General features: G+C 47.9%; 1 protein-coding gene across 1 annotated transcript in view; it reads left to right on the forward strand.

Annotated features, from left to right (window-relative positions):
* LOC115104502 (disco-interacting protein 2 homolog C-like) overlaps positions 1 to 18,036 on the forward strand; it is a 73,300-nt gene that overhangs the window by 44,125 nt on the left and 11,139 nt on the right. The window contains exons 23-26 of the mRNA XM_065007025.1: positions 1,083 to 1,183; positions 1,278 to 1,358; positions 1,465 to 1,588; positions 1,916 to 2,037. Coding sequence (XP_064863097.1) covers positions 1,083 to 1,183; positions 1,278 to 1,358; positions 1,465 to 1,588; positions 1,916 to 2,037 — 428 coding nt within the window. The remainder of the gene's footprint in view (positions 1 to 1,082; positions 1,184 to 1,277; positions 1,359 to 1,464; positions 1,589 to 1,915; positions 2,038 to 18,036) is intronic.

The following is an 18,036-nucleotide window of genomic DNA, read 5'->3' on the forward strand; positions in this document are numbered from 1 at the left end:
TGAGAGGGATCTAGAGACAGCTATAGAGAGACAGAGAGAGTGAGAGGGACCTAGAGACGGCTAGAGAGAGACAGAGAGAGTGAGAGGGACCTAGAGACAGCTAGATAGAGACAGGGAGAGTGAGAGGGATCTAGAGACGGAGCTAGAGAGAGACAGAGAGAGAGTGAGAGGGATCTAGAGACAGCTAGAGAGAGACAGAGAGAGTGAGAGGGATCTAGAGACAGCTAGAGAGAGACAGAGAGAGTGAGAGGGACCTAGAGACAGCTAGAGAGAGACAGAGAGAGTGAGAGGGATCTAGAGACAGCTAGAGAGAGACAGAGAGAGAGTGAGAGGGATCTAGAGACAGCTAGAGAGAGACAGAGAGAGTGAGAGGGATCTAGAGACAGCTAGAGAGAGACAGAGAGAGAGTGAGAGGGATCTAGAGACAGCTAGAGAGAGACAGTGAGAGTGAGAGGGATCTAGAGACGGAGCTAGAGAGAGACAGAGAGAGTGAGAGGGACCTAGAGACGGCTAGAGAGAGACAGAGAGAGTGAGAGGGACCTAGAGACGGAGCTAGAGAGAGACAGAGAGAGTGAGAGGGATCTAGAGACAGCTAGAGAGAGACAGAGAGAGTGAGAGGGATCTAGAGACAGCTAGAGAGAGACAGAGAGAGAGTGAGAGGGATCTAGAGACAGCTAGAGAGAGACAGAGAGAGTGAGAGGGATCTAGAGACAGCTAGAGAGAGACAGAGAGAGTGAGAGGGATCTAGAGACAGCTAGAGAGAGACAGAGAGAGTGAGAGGGATCTAGAGACAGCTAGAGAGAGACAGAGAGAGTGAGAGGGATCTAGAGACAGCTAGAGAGAGACAGAGAGAGTGAGAGGGATCTAGAGACAGCTAGAGAGAGACAGAGAGAGTGAGAGGGATCTAGAGACAGCTAGAGAGAGAGAGCATGTGTTTAGCAGAGCTGATTTAGTGAACGATGAAGAACATTGTTATCTATTATATCCCTCAACCTTCTTGTTGTAAATGTCAGTGTTAATTCAAATAACGTTTTGGACACGTCTTTACCTTGTTTGTGTCTGTGTGTGTGTGTGTGTTGTAGAGATTGGTCCTGCCTCTGTGATGGTGGGGAATCTGGTGTCTGGGAAGAGGATCGCTATGGCCAGCGGCAGAGACCTGGGACAGACTGATGACAACGACCAGGTAACACGTCATTCCATTGCCACAGAAATATGGATGAGATGGATTATTATTATGTTAGTGCCTGTGATATCATATCCTGTCGTGTGTCCTGTAGTTCCTGTTCCTGTCAGAGGTGCTGCAATGGAGATCTCAGACGACGCCTGACCACATCCTCTACACACTGCTCAGCTCCCGGGTAACATACATCACTCACTCACTCACTCACACACGCACACACACACACATGATCATTTTTGAAGGATTCTGTTATGATTGCTCTCTCTATCTCTCTCTCCCTCTAGGGGCTGGTGTCTAGTTCTCTGACCTGTCTTCAGCTCCATAAGAGGGCGGAGAGAGTTGCTGCCCTGCTGCTGGAGAGAGGAGGACTACAGGAGGGAGACCACATAGCACTGGTCTACCCACCAGGTAACACACACTCACTTAGCATGTACCCCCACACACACAAACAAACACACATAAACACACACACTCAGTTAGCCTGTACCCCCACATACACACACACTCAGTTAGCATGTACCCCCACACACACAAACAAACACACATACACACACACACACAAACACACACACTCAGTTAGCCTGTACCCCCACATGCACACACACTCAGTTAGCATGTATCCCCACACACACAAACAAACACACATACACACACACACACACACACACACACAAACACACACACTCAGTTAGCCTGTACCCGTAAATACACTCCTCACTCCTTTGTGTGTTGCAGGTATAGACTTGATCGCAGCATTCTACGGTTGCCTTTACGCTGGCTGTGTTCCTATCACTGTCAGACCGCCCCACCCACAGAACATCTCAACCACACTGCCCACAGTCAAGATGATCGTAGAGGTGAGAGCTCAAACACTGAGGTCAACTAGGGGTCAATACTGCCCGTTGAGAGGGGGTAGAAGATAAAGATGCAGTAGCATTCCATTTCTCTGTCCCTTCATCATCTCTCTGTCCCTTCATCATCTCTCTGTCCCTTCATCATCTCTGTCCCTTCACCCATCTCTCTGTCCCTTCATCATCTCTCTGTCCCTTCATCATCTCTCTGTCCCTTCATCATCTCTCTGTCCCTTCATCATCTCTGTCCCTTCACCCATCTCTCTGTCCCTTCATCATCATCTCTGTCCCTTCATCATCTCTGTCCCTTCATCATGTCTCTGTCCCTTCATCATCACTCTGTCCCTTCATTATCTCTCTGTCCCTTCATCATCTCTCTGTCCCTTCATCATCTCTCTTCCATCTCTCTGTCCCTTCATCCATCTCTCTGTCCCTTCATCATCTCTCTGTCCCTTCATCATCTCTCTGTCCCTTCATCATCTCTCTGTCCCTTCATCATCATCTCTGTCCCTTCACCCATCTCTCTGTCCCTTCATCCATCTCTCTGTCCCTTCATCATCTCTCTGTCCCTTCATCCATCTCTCTGTCCCTTAATCATCTCTGTCCCTTCATCATCTCTCTGTCCCTTCATCATCTCTGTCCCTTCACCCATCTCTCTGTCCCTTCATCATCTCTCTGTCCCTTCATCATCTCTCTGTCCCTTCATCATCTCTCTGTCCCTTCATCATCTCTGTCCCTTCACCCATCTCTCTGTCCCTTCATCATCATCTCTGTCCCTTCATGATCTCTGTCCCTTCATCATGTCTCTGTCCCTTCATCATCTCTCTGTCCCTTCATTATCTCTCTGTCCCTTCATCATCTCTCTGTCCCTTCATCCATCTCTCTGTCCCTTCATCATCTCTCTGTCCCTTCATCATCTCTCTGTCCCTTCATCATCTCTCTGTCCCTTCATCATCATCTCTGTCCCTTCACCCATCTCTCTGTCCCTTCATCCATCTCTCTGTCCCTTCATCATCTCTCTGTCCCTTCATCCATCTCTCTGTCCCTTCATCATCTCTGTCCCTTCATCATCTCTGTCCCTTCATCCATCTCTCTGTCCCTTCATCATCTCTGTCCCTTCATCCATCTCTCTGTCCCTTCATCATCTCTCTGTCCCTTCATCATCTCTCTGTCCCTTCATCATCTCTCTGTCCCTTCATCATCTCTCTGTCCCTTCATCATCTCTCTGTCCCTTCATCATCTCTGTCCCTTCACCCATCTCTCTGTCCCTTCATCCATCTCTCTGTCCCTTCATCCATCTCTCTGTCCCTTCATCATCTCTGTCCCTTCATCATCTCTCTGTCCCTTCATCATCTCTGTCCCTTCATCCATCTCTCTGTCCCTTCATCATCTCTGTCCCTTCATCCATCTCTCTGTCCCTTCATCATCTCTCTGTCCCTTCATCATCTCTCTGTCCCTTCATCATCTCTGTCCCTTCACCCATCTCTCTGTCCCTTCATCATCTCTCTGTCCCTTCATCCATCTCTCTGTCCCTTCATCATCTCTGTCCCTTCATCCATCTCTCTGTCCCTTCATCATCTCTCTGTCCCTTCATCATCTCTCTGTCCCTTCATCATCTCTGTCCCTTCACCCATCTCTCTGTCCCTTCATCATCTCTCTGTCCCTTCATCCATCTCTCTGTCCCTTCATCATCTCTCTGTCCCTTCATCATCTCTCTGTCCCTTCATCATCTCTCTGTCCCTTCATCATCTCTGTCCCTTCACCCATCTCTCTGTCCCTTCATCCATCTCTCTGTCCCTTCATCATCTCTCTGTCCCTTCATCATCTCTCTGTCCCTTCATCATCTCTGTCCCTTCACCCATCTCTCTGTCCCTTCATCATCTCTCTGTCCCTTCATCATCTCTCTGTCCCTTCATCATCTCTCTGTCCCTTCATCATCTCTCTGTCCCTTCATCATCTCTCTGTCCCTTCATCATCTCTGTCCCTTCATCATGTCTATGTCCCTTCATCATCTCTCTGTCCCTTCATTATCTCTCTGTCCCTTCATCATCTCTCTGTCCCTTCATCATCTCTCTTCCATCTCTCTGTCCCTTCATCCATCTCTCTGTCCCTTCATCATCTCTCTGTCCCTTCATCATCTCTCTGTCCCTTCATCATCTCTCTGTCCCTTCATCATCTCTGTCCCTTCATCATGTCTATGTCCCTTCATCATCTCTCTGTCCCTTCATTATCTCTCTGTCCCTTCATCATCTCTCTGTCCCTTCATAATCTCTCTTCCATCTCTCTGTCCCTTCATCCATCTCTCTGTCCCTTCATCATCTCTCTGTCCCTTCATCATCTCTCTGTCCCTTCATCATCTCTCTGTCCCTTCATCATCATCTCTGTCCCTTCACCCATCTCTCTGTCCCTTCATCCATCTCTCTGTCCCTTCATCATCTCTCTGTCCCTTCATCCATCTCTCTGTCCCTTCATCATCTCTCTGTCCCTTCATCATCTCTCTGTCCCTTCATCATCTCTGTCCCTTCATCCATCTCTCTGTCCCTTCATCATCTCTGTCCCTTCATCCATCTCTCTGTCCCTTCATCATCTCTCTGTCCCTTCATCATCTCTCTGTCCCTTCATCATCTCTCTGTCCCTTCATCATATCTCTCCCTTCACCCATCTCTCTGTCCCTTCATCCATCTCTCTGTCCCTTCATCATCTCTCTGTCCCTTCATCATCTCTGTCCCTTCACCCATCTCTCTGTCCCTTCATCATCTCTCTGTCCCTTCATCATCTCTCTGTCCCTTCATCATCTCCCTGTCCCTTCATCCATCTCTCTGTCCCTTCATCATCATCTATGTCCCTTCACCCATCTCTCTGTCCCTTCATCCATCTCTCTGTCCCTTCATCCATCTCTCTGTCCCTTCATCATCATCTATGTCCCTTCACCCATCTCTCTGACCCTTCATCATCTCTCTGTCCCTTCATCCATCTCTCTGTCCCTTCATCATCATCTATGTCCCTTCACCCATCTCTCTGTCCCTTCATCCATCTCTCTGTCCCTTCATCATCTCTCTGTCCCTTCATCATCTCTCTGTCCCTTCATCATCTCTCTGTCCCTTCATCATCATCTCTGTCCCTTCACCCATCTCTCTGTCCCTTCATCCATCTCTCTGTCCCTTCATCATCTCTCTGTCCCTTCATCCATCTCTCTGTCCCTTCATCATCTCTCTGTCCCTTCATCATCTCTCTGTCCCTTCATCATCTCTGTCCCTTCATCCATCTCTCTGTCCCTTCATCATCTCTGTCCCTTCATCCATCTCTCTGTCCCTTCATCATCTCTCTGTCCCTTCATCATCTCTCTGTCCCTTCATCATCTCTCTGTCCCTTCATCATCTCTCTGTCCCTTCATCATATCTCTCCCTTCACCCATCTCTCTGTCCCTTCATCCATCTCTCTGTCCCTTCATCATCTCTCTGTCCCTTCATCATCTCTGTCCCTTCACCCATCTCTCTGTCCCTTCATCATCTCTCTGTCCCTTCATCATCTCCCTGTCCCTTCATCCATCTCTCTGTCCCTTCATCATCATCTATGTCCCTTCATCATCTCTCTGTCCCTTCATCCATCTCTCTGTCCCTTCATCCATCTCTCTGTCCCTTCATCATCATCTATGTCCCTTCACCCATCTCTCTGACCCTTCATCATCTCTCTGTCCCTTCATCCATCTCTCTGTCCCTTCATCATCATCTATGTCCCTTCACCCATCTCTCTGTCCCTTCATCCATCTCTCTGTCCCTTCATCCATCTCTCTGTCCCTTCATCATCATCTATGTCCCTTCACCCATCTCTCTGTCCCTTCATCATCTCTCTGTCCCTTCATCATCTCTCTGTCCCTTCATCATCTCTCTGTCCCTTCATCCATCTCTCTGTCCCTTCATCCATCTCTCTGTCCCTTCATCATCATCTCTGTCCCTTCATCATCTCTGTCCCTTCATCATCTCTCTGTCCCTTTATCCATCTCTCTGTCCCTTCATCCATCTCTCTGTCCCTTCATCATCATCTCTGTCCCTTCATCATCTCTGTCCCTTCATCATGTCTCTGTCCCTTTATCCATCTCTCTGTCCCTTCATCATCTCTCCCATCCTACTGTCCCTTCATCATCTCTCTGTCCCTTCATCATGTCTGTCCCTTCATCATCTCTGTCCCTTCATCCATCTCTCTGTCCCTTCATCATCTCTCTGTCCTTTCATCATCTCTCTGTCCCTTCATCATCTCTCTTCCATATTTCCGTCCCTTCATCCATCTCTCTGTCCCTTCATCATCTCTCTGTCCCTTCATCATCTCTCTGTCCTTTCATCATCTCTCTGTCCCTTCATCATCTCTCTGTCCCTTCATCCATCTCTCTGTCCCTTCATCCATCTCTCTGTCCCTTCATCATCTCTCTGTCCCTTCATCATCTCTCTTCCATCTCTCTGTCCCTTCATCCATCTCTCTGTCCCTTCATCATCTCTCTTCCATCTCTCTGTCCCTTCATCCATCTCTCTGTCCCTTCATCCATCTCTCTGTCCCTTCATCCATCTCTCTGTCCCTTCATCATCTCTCTGTCCTTCATCCCTTCATCATCATCTCTCTGTCCCTTCATCATCTCTCTTCCATCATCTCTGTCCCTTCATCATCTCTCTGTCCCTTCATCATCTCTCTGTCCCTTCATCATCTCTCTGTCCCTTCATCATCTCTCTGTCCCTTCATCATCTCTCTGTCCCTTCATCCATCTCTCTGTCCCTTCATCATCTCTCTGTCCCTTCATCATCTCTCTGTCCCTTCATCATCTCTCTTCCATCTCTCTGTCCCTTCATCCATCTCTCTGTCCCTTCATCATCTCTCTGTCCCTTCATCATCTCTCTTCCATCTCTCTGTCCCTTCATCCATCTCTCTGTCCCTTCATCCATCTCTCTGTCCCTTCATCCATCTCTCTGTCCCTTCATCCATCTCTCTGACCCTTCATCATCGCTCTGTCCCTTCATCATCTCTCTGTCCCTTCATCATCTCTCTGTCCCTTCATCCATCTCTCTGTCCCTTCATCATCTCTCTGTCCCTTCATCATCTCTCTGTCCTTTCATCATCTCTCTGTCCCTTCATCATCTCTCTTCCATATTTCCGTCCCTTCATCATCTCTCTGTCCCTTCACCCATCTCTCTGTCCCTTCATCATCTCTCTGTCCCTTCATCATCTCTCTTTCCCTTCATCATCTCTCTGTCCCTTCATCATCTCTCTGTCCCTTCATCATCTCTCTGTCCCTTCATCATCTCTCTGTCCCTTCATCATCTCTCTGTCCATTCATCATCTCTCTTCCATCTCTCTGTCCCTTCATCCATCTCTCTGTCCCTTCATCCATCTCTCTGTCCCTTCATCCATCTCTCTGTCCCTTCATCATCTCTCTGACCCTTCATCATCTCTCTGTCCCTTCATCATCTCTCTTCCATCTCTCTGTCCCTTCATCATCTCTCTGTCCCTTCATCCATCTCTCTGTCCCTTCATCATCTCTCTGTCCCTTCATCATCTCTCTGTCCCTTAATCATCTCTCTTCCATCTCTCTGTCCCTTCATCCATCTCTCTGTCCCTTCATCATCTCTCTGTCCCTTCATCATCTCTCTTCCATCTCTCTGTCCCTTCATCCATCTCTCTGTCCCTTCATCCATCTCTCTGTCCCTTCACCCATCTCTCTGTCCCTTCATCATCTCTCTGTCCCTTCATCATCTCTCTGTCCCTTCATCATCTCTCTGTCCCTTCATCATCTCTCTGTCCCTTCATCATCTCTCTGTCCCTTCATCCATCTCTCTGTCCCTTCATCCATCTCTCTGTCCCTTCATCCATCTCTCTGTCCCTTCATCATCTCTCTGACCCTTCATCATCTCTCTGTCCCTTCATCATCTCTCTTCCATCTCTCTGTCCCTTCATCATCTCTCTGTCCCTTCATCATCTCTCTGTCCCTTCATCCATCTCTCTGTCCCTTCATCATCTCTCTGTCCCTTCATCATCTCTCTGTCCCTTCATCATCTCTCTGTCCCTTAATCATCTCTGTCTTCATCATCTCTGTCCTTCATCCATCTCTCTGTCCCTTCATCATCTCTCTGTCCCTTCATCATCTCTCTTCCATATCTCTGTCCCTTCATCCATCTCTCTGTCCCTTCATCCATCTCTCTGTCCCTTCATCCATCTCTCTGACCCTTCATCATCTCTCTGTCCCTTCATCATCTCTCTGTCCCTTCATCATCTCTCTGTCCCTTCATCCATCTCTCTGTCCTTTCATCCATCTCTCTGTCCCTTCATCCATCTCTCTGACCCTTCATCATCTCTCTGTCCCTTCATCATCTCTCTGTCCCTTCATCATCTCTCTGTCACTTCATCATCTCTCTGTCCTTTCATCATCTCTCTGTCCCTTCATCATCTCTCTGTCCCATTTTCTGTCCTTCATCATCTCTCTGTCCCTTCACCCATCTCTCTGTCCCTTCATCATCTCTCTGTCCCTTCATCATCTCTCTTTTCCCTTCATCATCTCTCTGTCCCTTCATCATCTCTCTGTCCCTTCATCATCTCTCTGTCCCTTCATCATCTCTCTGTCCCTTCATCATCTCTCTTCCATCTCTCTGTCCCTTCATCCATCTCTCTGTCCCTTCATCATCTCTCTGTCCCTTCATCATCTCTCTTCCATCTCTCTGTCCCTTCATCCATCTCTCTGTCCCTTCATCCATCTCTCTGTCCCTTCATCCATCTCTCTGACCCTTCATCATCTCTCTGTCCCTTCATCATCTCTCTGTCCCTTCATCATCTCTCTGTCCCTTCATCCATCTCTCTGTCCTTTCATCCATCTCTCTGTCCCTTCATCCATCTCTCTGACCCTTCATCATCTCTCTGTCCCTTCATCATCTCTCTGTCCCTTCATCATCTCTCCATCCCTTCATCCATCTCTCTGTCCCTTCATCCATCTCTCTGTCCCTTCATCCATCTCTCTGACCCTTCATCATCTCTCTGTCCTTTCATCCATCTCTCTGTCCCTTCATCCATCTCTCTGACCCTTCATCATCTCTCTGTCCCTTCATCATCTCTCTGTCCCTTCATCATCTCTCTGTCCTTTCATCATCTCTCTGTCCCTTCATCATCTCTCTTCCATATTTCCGTCCCTTCATCATCTCTCTGTCCCTTCACCCATCTCTCTGTCCCTTCATCATCTCTCTGTCCCTTCATCATCTCTCTTTTCCCTTCATCATCTCTCTGTCCCTTCATCATCTCTCTGTCCCTTCATCATCTCTCTGTCCCTTCATCATCTCTCTTCCATCTCTCTGTCCCTTCATCCATCTCTCTGTCCCTTCATCATCTCTCTGTCCCTTCATCATCTCTCTGTCCCTTCATCATCTCTCTGTCCCTTCATCCATCTCTCTGTCCCTTCATCCATCTCTCTGTCCCTTCATCCATCTCTCTGACCCTTCATCATCTCTCTGTCCCTTCATCATCTCTCTGTCCCTTCATCATCTCTCTGTCCCTTCATCCATCTCTCTGTCCTTTCATCCATCTCTCTGTCCCTTCATCCATCTCTCTGACCCTTCATCATCTCTCTGTCCCTTCATCATCTCTCTGTCCCTTCATCATCTCTCTGTCCCTTCATCCATCTCTCTGTCCCTTCATCCATCTCTCTGTCCCTTCATCCATCTCTCTGACCCTTCATCATCTCTCTGTCCCTTCATCCATCTCTCTGTCCCTTCATCCATCTCTCTGACCCTTCATCATCTCTCTGTCCCTTCATCATCTCTCTGTCCCTTCATCATCTCTCTGTCCCTTCATCCATCTCTCTGTCCCTTCATCATCTCTCTGTCCCTTCATCATCTCTCTGTCCTTTCATCATCTCTCTGTCCCTTCATCATCTCTCTTCCATATTTCCGTCCCTTCATCATCTCTCTGTCCCTTCACCCATCTCTCTGTCCCTTCATCATCTCTCTGTCCCTTCATCATCTCTCTTTCCCTTCATCATCTCTCTGTCCCTTCATCATCTCTCTGTCCCTTCATCATCTCTCTGTCCCTTCATCATCTCTCTGTCCCTTCATCATCTCTCTGTCCCTTCATCATCTCTCTTCCATCTCTCTGTCCCTTCATCCATCTCTCTGTCCCTTCATCCATCTCTCTGTCCCTTCATCCATCTCTCTGTCCCTTCATCATCTCTCTGACCCTTCATCATCTCTCTGTCCCTTCATCATCTCTCTTCCATCTCTCTGTCCCTTCATCATCTCTCTGTCCCTTAATCATCTCTCTTCCATCTCTCTGTCCCTTCATCCATCTCTCTGTCCCTTCATCATCTCTCTGTCCCTTCATCATCTCTCTTCCATCTCTCTGTCCCTTCATCCATCTCTCTGTCCCTTCATCCATCTCTCTGTCCCTTCATCATCTCTCTGTCCCTTCATCCATCTCTCTGACCCTTCATCATCTCTCTGTCCCTTCATCATCTCTCTGTCCCTTCATCATCTCTCTGTCCCTTCATCCATCTCTCTGTCCTTTCATCCATCTCTCTGTCCCTTCATCCATCTCTCTGACCCTTCATCATCTCTCTGTCCCTTCATCATCTCTCTGTCCCTTCATCATCTCTCTGTCCCTTCATCCATCTCTCTGTCCCTTCATCCATCTCTCTGTCCCTTCATCCATCTCTCTGACCCTTCATCATCTCTCTGTCCCTTCATCCATCTCTCTGTCCCTTCATCCATCTCTCTGTCCCTTCATCCATCTCTCTGACCCTTCATCATCTCTCTGTCCCTTCATCATCTCTCTGTCCCTTCATCCATCTCTCTGTCCCTTCATCCATCTCTCTGTCCCTTCATCATCTCTCTGTCCCTTCATCATCTCTCTGTCCCTTCATCATCTCTCTGTCCCTTCATCATCTCTCTGTCCCTTCATCATCTCTCTGTCCTTTCATCATCTCTCTGTCCTTTCATCATCTCTCTGTCCCTTCATCATCTCTCTGTCCCTTCATCATCTCTCTGTCCCTTCATCATCTCTCTGTCCCTTCATCATCTCTCTGTCCCTTCATCATATCTCTGTCCTTTCATCATCTCTCTGTCCTTTCATCATCTCTCTGTCCCTTCATCATCTCTCTGTCCCTTCATCATCTCTCTGTCCCTTCATCATCTCTCTGTCCCTTCATCATCTCTCTGTCCCTTCATCATCTCTCTGTCCCTTCATCATCTCTCTGTCCTTTCATCATCTCTCTGTCCCTTCATCATCTCTCTTCTGTCCCTTCATCATCTCTCTGTCCCTTCATCCATCTCTCTGTCCCTTCATCATCTCTCTGTCCCTTCATCATCTCTCTTCCATCTCTCTGTCCCTTCATCCATCTCTCTGTCCCTTCATCCATCTCTCTGTCCCTTCATCATCTCTCTGTCCCTTCATCATCTCTCTTCCATCTCTCTGTCCCTTCATCCATCTCTCTGTCCCTTCATCCATCTCTCTGTCCCTTCATCCATCTCTCTGACCCTTCATCATCTCTCTGTCCCTTCATCATCTCTCTGTCCCTTCATCATCTCTCTGTCCCTTTCATCCATCTCTCTGTCCCTTCATCCATCTCTCTGTCCTTCATCCATCTCTCTGACCCTTCATCATCTCTCTGTCCCTTCATCATCTCTCTGTCCCTTCATCATCTCTCTGTCCCTTCATCCATCTCTCTGTCCCTTCATCCATCTCTCTGTCCCTTCATCCATCTCTCTGACCCTTCATCATCTCTCTGTCCCTTCATCCATCTCTCTTTCCCTTCATGCATCTCTCTGTCCCTTCATCATCTCTCTGTCCCTTCATCATCTCTCTTCCATCTCTCTGTCCCTTCATCCATCTCTCTGTCCCTTCCATCTCTCTGTCCCTTCATCCATCTCTCTGACCCTCATCATCTCTCTGTCCCTTCATCATCTCTCTGTCCCTTCATCCATCTCTCTGTCCCTTCATCATCTCTCTGTCCCTTCATCATCTCTCTGTCCCTTCATCATCTCTCTGTCCTTTCATCATCTCTGTCCCTTCATCCATCTCTCTGTCCCTTCATCATCTCTCTGTCCCTTCATCGTCTCTCTGTCCCTTCATCCATCTCTCTGACCCTCATCATCTCTCTGTCCCTTCATCATCTCTCTGTCCCTTCATCCATCTCTCTGTCCCTTCATCATCTCTCTGTCCCTTCATCATCTCTCTGTCCCTTCATCATCTCTCTGTCCTTTCATCATCTCTGTCCCTTCATCCATCTCTCTGTCCCTTCATCATCTCTCTGTCCCTTCATCATCTCTCTGTCCCTTCATCATCTCTCTGTCTCTTCATCATCTCTCTGTCCCTTCATCATCTCTCTGTCCCTTCATCATCTCTCTGTCCCTTCATCATCTCTCTTCCATCTCTCTGTCCCTTCATCCATCTCTCTGTCCCTTCATCCATCTCTCTGTCCCTTCATCCATCTCTCTGTCCCTTCATCATCTCTCTGACCCTTCATCATCTCTCTGTCCCTTCATCATCTCTCTTCCATCTCTCTGTCCCTTCATCATCTCTCTGTCCCTTCATCCATCTCTCTGTCCCTTCATCATCTCTCTGTCCCTTCATCATCTCTCTGTCCCTTCATCATCTCTCTGTCCCTTAATCATCTCTCTTCCATCTCTCTGTCCCTTCATCCATCTCTCTGTCCCTTCATCCATCTCTCTGTCCCTTCATCATCTCTCTGTCCCTTCATCATCTCTCTTCCATCTCTCTGTCCCTTCATCCATCTCTCTGTCCCTTCATCCATCTCTCTGTCCCTTCTTCCATCTCTCTGACCCTTCATCATCTCTCTGTCCCTTCATCATCTCTCTGTCCCTTCATCATCTCTCATCATCTCTCTGTCCCTTCATCCATCTCTCTGTCCCTTCATCCATCTCTCTGTCCCTTCATCCATCTCTCTGACCCTTCATCATCTCTCTGTCCCTTCATCATCTCTCTGTCCCTTCATCATCTCTCTGTCCCTTCATCCATCTCTCTGTCCCTTCATCCATCTCTCTGTCCCTTCATCCATCTCTCTGACCCTTCATCATCTCTCTGTCCCTTCATCCATCTCTCTTTCCCTTCATGCATCTCTCTGTCCCTTCATCATCTCTCTGTCCCTTCATCATCTCTCTTCCATCTCTCTGTCCCTTCATCCATCTCTCTGTCCCTTCCATCTCTCTGTCCCTTCATCCATCTCTCTGTCCCTTCATCATCTCTCTGTCCCTTCATCATCTCTCTGTCCCTTCATCCATCTCTCTGTCCCTTCATCATCTCTCTGTCCCTTCATCATCTCTCTGTCCCTTCATCATCTCTCTGTCCTTTCATCATCTCTGTCCCTTCATCCATCTCTCTGTCCCTTCATCATCTCTCTGTCCCTTCATCCATCTCTCTGACCCTCATCATCTCTCTGTCCCTTCATCATCTCTCTGTCCCTTCATCCATCTCTCTGTCCCTTCATCATCTCTCTGTCCCTTCATCATCTCTATGTCCCTTCATCATCTCTCTGTCCTTTCATCATCTCTGTCCCTTCATCCATCTCTCTGTCCCTTCATCATCTCTCTGTCCCTTCATCATCTCTCTGTCCCTTCATCATCTCTCTGTCTCTTCATCATCTCTCTGTCCCTTCATCATCTCTCTGTCCCTTCATCATCTCTCTGTCCCTTCATCATCTCTCTTCCATCTCTCTGTCCCTTCATCCATCTCTCTGTCCCTTCATCCATCTCTCTGTCCCTTCATCCATCTCTCTGTCCCTTCATCATCTCTCTGACCCTTCATCATCTCTCTGTCCCTTCATCATCTCTCTTCCATCTCTCTGTCCCTTCATCATCTCTCTGTCCCTTCATCCATCTCTCTGTCCCTTCATCATCTCTCTGTCCCTTCATCATCTCTCTGTCCCTTCATCATCTCTCTGTCCCTTAATCATCTCTCTTCCATCTCTCTGTCCCTTCATCCATCTCTCTGTCCCTTCATCCATCTCTGTCCCTTCACCCATCTCTCTGTCCCTTCATCATCTCTCTGTCCCTTCATCATCTCTCTGTCCCTTCATCATCTCTCTGTCCCTTCATCATCTCTCTGTCCCTTCATCATCTCTCTGTCCCTTCATCATCTCTCTGTCCCTTCATCCATCTCTCTGTCCCTTCATCCATCTCTCTGTCCCTTCATCCATCTCTCTGTCCCTTCATCATCTCTCTGACCCTTCATCATCTCTCTGTCCCTTCATCATCTCTCTTCCATCTCTCTGTCCCTTCATCATCTCTCTGTCCCTTCATCATCTCTCTGTCCCTTCATCCATCTCTCTGTCCCTTCATCATCTCTCTGTCCCTTCATCATCTCTCTGTCCCTTCATCATCTCTCTGTCCCTTAATCATCTCTCTTCCATCTCTCTGTCCCTTCATCCATCTCTCTGTCCCTTCATCATCTCTCTGTCCCTTCATCATCTCTCTTCCATCTCTCTGTCCCTTCATCCATCTCTCTGTCCCTTCATCCATCTCTCTGTCCCTTCATCCATCTCTCTGACCCTTCATCATCTCTCTGTCCCTTCATCCATCTCTCTGTCCCTTCATCCATCTCTCTGTCCCTTCATCCATCTCTCTGACCCTTCATCATCTCTCTGTCCCTTCATCATCTCTCTGTCCCTTCATCATCTCTCTGTCCCTTCATCCATCTCTCTGTCCCTTCATCCATCTCTCTGTCCCTTCATCATCTCTCTGTCCCTTCATCATCTCTCTGTCCCTTCATCATCTCTCTGACCCTTCATCATCTCTCTGTCCCTTCATCATCTCTCTGTCCCTTCATCATCTCTCTGTCCTTTCATCATCTCTCTGTCCTTTCATCATCTCTCTGTCCCTTCATCATCTCTCTGTCCCTTCATCATCTCTCTGTCCTTCATCATCTCTCTGTCCTTCATCATCTCTCTGTCCCTTCATCATATCTCTGTCCCTTCATCATCTCTCTGTCCTTTCATCATCTCTCTGTCCCTTCATCATCTCTCTGTCCCTTCATCATCTCTCTGTCCCTTCATCATCTCTCTGTCCCTTCATCATCTCTCTGTCCCTTCATCATCTCTCTGTCCCTTCATCATCTCTCTGTCCCTTCATCATATCTCTGTCCTTTCATCATCTCTCTGTCCTTTCATCATCTCTCTGTCCCTTCATCATCTCTCTGTCCCTTCATCATCTCTCTGTCCCTTCATCATCTCTCTGTCCCTTCATCATCTCTCTGTCCCTTCATCATCTCTCTGTCCCTTCATCATCTCTCTGTCCTTCATCATCTCTCTGTCCTTCATCATCTCTCTCTGTCCTTCATCATCTCTCTGTCCTTTCATCATCTCTCTGTCCCTTCATCATCTCTCTTCCATATTTCCGTCCCTTCATCATCTCTCTGTCCCTTCACCCATCTCTCTGTCCCTTCATCATCTCTCTGTCCCTTCATCATCTCTCTTCCATCTCTCTGTCCCTTCATCCATCGCTCTGTCCCTTCATCCATCTCTCTGTCCCTTCATCATCTCTCTGTCCCTTCATCATCTCTCTGTCCCTTCATCATCTCTCTGTCCCTTCATCATCTCTCTGTCCCTTCATCATCTCTCTGTCCCTTCATCATCTCTCTGTCCCTTCATCATCTCTCTGTCCTTTCATCATCTCTCTGTCCCTTCATCATCTCTCTGTCCCTTCATCATCTCTCTCTCCCTTCATCATCTCTCTGTCCCTTCATCATCTCTCTGTCCCTTCATCATCTCTCTGTCCCTTCATCATCTCTCTGTCCCTTCATCATCTCTCTGTCCCTTCATCATCTCTCTGTCCCTTCATCATCTCTCTGTCCTTTCATCATCTCTCTGTCCCTTCATCATCTCTCTTCCATATTTCCGTCCCTTCATCATCTCTCTGTCCCTTCACCCATCTCTCTGTCCCTTCATCATCTCTCTGTCCCTTCATCATCTCTCTTCCATCTCTCTGTCCCTTCATCCATCGCTCTGTCCCTTCATCCATCTCTCTGTCCCTTCATCATCTCTCTGTCCCTTCATCATCTCTCTTCCATCTCTCTGTCCCTTCATCCATCTCTCTGTCCCTTCATCCATCTCTCTGTCCCTTCTTCCATCTCTCTGACCCTTCATCATCTCTCTGTCCCTTCATCATCTCTCTGTCCCTTCATCATCTCTCTGTCCCTTCATCCATCTCTCTGTCCCTTCATCCATCTCTCTGTCCCTTCATCCATCTCTCTGACCCTTCATCATCTCTCTGTCCCTTCATCATCTCTCTGTCCCTTCATCATCTCTCTGTCCCTTCATCCATCTCTCTGTCCCTTCATCCATCTCTCTGTCCCTTCATCCATCTCTCTGACCCTTCATCATCTCTCTGTCCCTTCATCCATCTCTCTTTCCCTTCATGCATCTCTCTGTCCCTTCATCATCTCTCTGTCCCTTCATCATCTCTCTTCCATCTCTCTGTCCCTTCATCCATCTCTCTGTCCCTTCCATCTCTCTGTCCCTTCATCCATCTCTCTGACCCTCATCATCTCTCTGTCCCTTCATCATCTCTCTGTCCCTTCATCCATCTCTCTGTCCCTTCATCATCTCTCTGTCCCTTCATCATCTCTCTGTCCTTCATCATCTCTCTGTCCTTTCATCATCTCTCTGTCCCTTCATCCATCTCTCTGTCCCTTCATCATCTCTCTGTCCCTTCATCCATCTCTCTGTCCCTTCATCCATCTCTCTGTCCCTTCATCCATCTCTCTGTCCCTTCATCATCTCTCTGTCCCTTCATCATCTCTCTGTCCCTTCATCATCTCTCTGTCCCTTCATCATCTCTCTGTCCTTCATCCATCATCTCTGTCCCTTCATCATCTCTCTGTCCCTTCATCCATCTCTCTGTCCCTTCATCATCTCTCTGTCCCTTCATCATCTCTCTGTCCCTTCATCATCTCTCTGTCCCTTCATCATCTCTCTGTCCCTTCATCATCTCTCTGTCCCTTCATCATCTCTCTGTCCCTTCATCATCTCTCTGTCCTTCATCATCTCTCTGTCCTTCATCCATCTCTCTGTCCCTTCATCATCTCTCTGTCCCTTCATCATCTCTGTCTTCCCTTCATCATCTCTCTGTCCCTTCATCATCTCTGTCTTCATCATCTCTCTGTCCCTTCATCATCTCTCTGTCCCTTCATCATCTCTCTGTCCCTTCATCATCTCTCTGTCCCTTCATCATCTCTCTGTCCCTTCATCATCTCTCTTTCCCTTCATCATCTCTTCCCTTCATCATCTCTCTGTCCCTTCATCATCTCTCTGTCCCTTCATCATCTCTCTGTCCCTTCATCATCTCTCTGTCCCTTCATCATCTCTCTCTGTCCCTTCATCATCTCTCTGTCCCTTCATCATCTCTCTGTCCCTTCATCCATCTCTCTGTCCTTCATCATCTCTCTGTCCCTTCATCATCTCTCTGTCCCATCATCTCTCTCTTCATCTCTCTGTCCCTTCATCATCTCTCTGTCCCTTCATCCATCTCTCTGTCCTTCATCATCATCTCTGTCCCTTCCATCTCTCTGTCCCTTCATCATCTCTCTGTCCCTTCATCTTTTCTCTCTCTCTGTCCCTTCATCATCTCTCTGTCCCTTCATCATCTCTCTGTCCTTCATCCATCTCTCTGTCCCTTCATCATCTCTCTGTCCCTTCATCCATCTCTCTGTCCTTCATCCATCTCTCTGTCCCTTCACCCATCTCTCTGTCCCTTCATCATCTCTCTGTCCCTTCATCATCTCTCTGTCCCTTCATCATCTCTCTGTCCCTTCATCATCTCTCTGTCCCTTCATCTTCATCATCTCTCTGTCCCTTCATCCATCTCTCTGTCCCTTCATCCATCTCTCTGTCCCTTCATCCATCTCTCTGTCCCTTCATCATCTCTCTGACCCTTCATCATCTCTCTGTCCCTTCATCATCTCTCTTCCATCTCTCTGTCCCTTCATCATCTCTCTGTCCCTTCATCATCTCTCTGTCCCTTCATCCATCTC

The sequence above is a fragment of the Oncorhynchus nerka genome, linkage group LG22, assembly GCF_034236695.1.
Source record: "Oncorhynchus nerka isolate Pitt River linkage group LG22, Oner_Uvic_2.0, whole genome shotgun sequence".
Lineage (NCBI taxonomy): Eukaryota > Metazoa > Chordata > Actinopteri > Salmoniformes > Salmonidae > Oncorhynchus > Oncorhynchus nerka.